This window comes from Dipteris shenzhenensis, chromosome 21 (genome assembly GCF_047967505.1).
Source record: "Dipteris shenzhenensis isolate YYH24624 ecotype China chromosome 21, Dip_SZ_1.0, whole genome shotgun sequence".
Lineage (NCBI taxonomy): Eukaryota > Viridiplantae > Streptophyta > Polypodiopsida > Gleicheniales > Dipteridaceae > Dipteris > Dipteris shenzhenensis.
The window spans coordinates 28,801,056-28,802,917 of NC_141616.1; the positions used below are offsets into that span (position 1 = coordinate 28,801,056).

At 42.3% G+C, this 1,862-nt stretch overlaps 1 protein-coding gene across 1 annotated transcript; it reads right to left on the bottom strand.

The window, feature by feature from the left end:
• Positions 1-518: 518 nt before the first annotated feature.
• Positions 519-1,214, bottom strand: LOC147888717 (uncharacterized). Its single transcript, XM_087392349.1, has one exon. The coding sequence runs from the start codon at positions 1,212-1,214 to the stop codon at positions 519-521; it is 696 nt and encodes a 231-aa protein (XP_087248475.1).
• Between the last annotated feature and the right edge of the window lie 648 nt (positions 1,215-1,862).

The window sequence follows — 1,862 nt, forward strand, 5'->3', positions numbered from 1 at the left end:
GTGTTCTCCTGATAATGCGAGGGAGCATTCTTCAAACCAAAAGGCATCTTCTTATAAGAAAAGCAACCCCAGGGAGTAATAAAAGTTGTCTTTGTCTGATCTTCAGGAGTTATTGCAATCTGAAAATAGCCCGAATACCCATCACATAAACTATACATCTCATGACCGGCTATCTTATCCAGTATGTCATCCACATGTGGGAGAGGATAGTGATTACTCTTCGTCATAGCATTCAACGGTTTGTAATTAACACATACTCTCCATCGTCCATCTTTCTTGGGTACGATAACCACCGGGCTGGCCCAGTCAGAGTGTATAATGGGGAAAATTATATCAGCCTTAAGCAACTTGACCACCTCCTCTCGAAGTACTCTCACTTGCTCAGGACTCAGTCTTTTCATTTTCTGAAATACCGGCCTTGCATCTTCTTTCAATTCAATCTTCAAAGGCTTCCCTTTAAACCCTCTAATCTCTTCATACGATGTGATAAATAAATGGGGATACCTGTGCAACATGGCTTAATACTCTTCCTTTTCTTTCAGAGTAAGATCTGGATTAATCATTTGCTGTACTAATTCCTGTGTTGGGACAGGTACCTCTTTAGATTGCATAAACTCCTCCATTGTTTCAAATCTGTTCTCTTCTAACTGATGTACAGTTTCAGCCTGCTCACTTGTATCCAGAAAGTTCACTCCCTCAATAAAAGCAACCTGGGCTTCATCACTGTCAGAAGTAATACTACTTTCTTCTTCACTCGTGGTCTCACTCTGCTTTTCTTCTTCTTCGATTGGGCTTGATATCTCAGCATGACTCACCATATCAAAACTGAACTTTTTCCCATTAGATGTATATATTGAGATTATTCCCTTCCCCCAATTTTGAATAGCTCCCACTTTCCTCAACCAAGGTCTGCCTAAAATGAGAGGGTAAGCGCCCATACCTGCCGGCATAACATGACAATCTATTCTACAATGCACATTGAAGACTTCCACATCCAAATCCTTCACTACCCCGAAACTCTTCACTCTGGCGTGGTTGGCCATTCTTATTCGGAAGTGAGAAGGATCAGTAACCTCCAATCCCAACCTCTCAACACAAGATTGAGTCATCACACATATCTGGGCACCTCCATCAATGTATGCCTCTCCAAGCTCATATCCTTTATGCCATGCCTCCACCGAAGGGCAAATATCTGGAAGCTCTGAAATAGACATAATATTTTTTGCTGCTTTATGCACAACTCTCTTCTTACCTAGATTTACAGCTTTCCTCCATTCTCTCTTCAGCCTTGGACAAAGCCCAACCATCTGTGCAAAAGTAATATCCACCTTTCTGTTAGACAGTGTCAGCAATCAAGTCATATTCAGCCTGCTCCTTCCCCAAGGGATAATCAGCTATTTTGTATTTCTGTCTGGGTTTCCTCACCTTTTTCCTCTGGTAAGTAACAACATCTTCAACCTGCTTACTCTTTTTAACACTTGGCTCTCCTTCTTCATCCCTGTCTCTCTTCCCAAGAGGCAAAACATCCAAATCACTTTCTTCCAATCCAAGCATGTTGACAAACTGGCCGTTCCCCTTATCTTCAAAGGGAACCTTCTTTACTTCGTTACTACTTGAAGGTCCAGGCTCTTTTATCTCCACTCCATGATCAACTGACCTATCATTTAAATTTGAAGGAAGTGGGTACACATCACCGCTAACTCTGGGAGGCTTATCACATTGAGTACTATAATGTCCCCAATCTAGACAATTGAAGCATTGCACATACGGAGCGTACACTCCTCGTCCTCTCCCACCTTGCAAAGGTGCTTGAACACTTGAATTGGATGCATTACCTGCTTCTCTACCACCAGCAGTCTGAC

Excerpts from the sequence above, each read along its gene's own strand:
- LOC147888717 (XM_087392349.1), bottom strand. The coding sequence starts at position 1,214 with ATGTCTATTTCAGAGCTTCCAGATATTTGCCCTTCGGTGGAGGCATGG.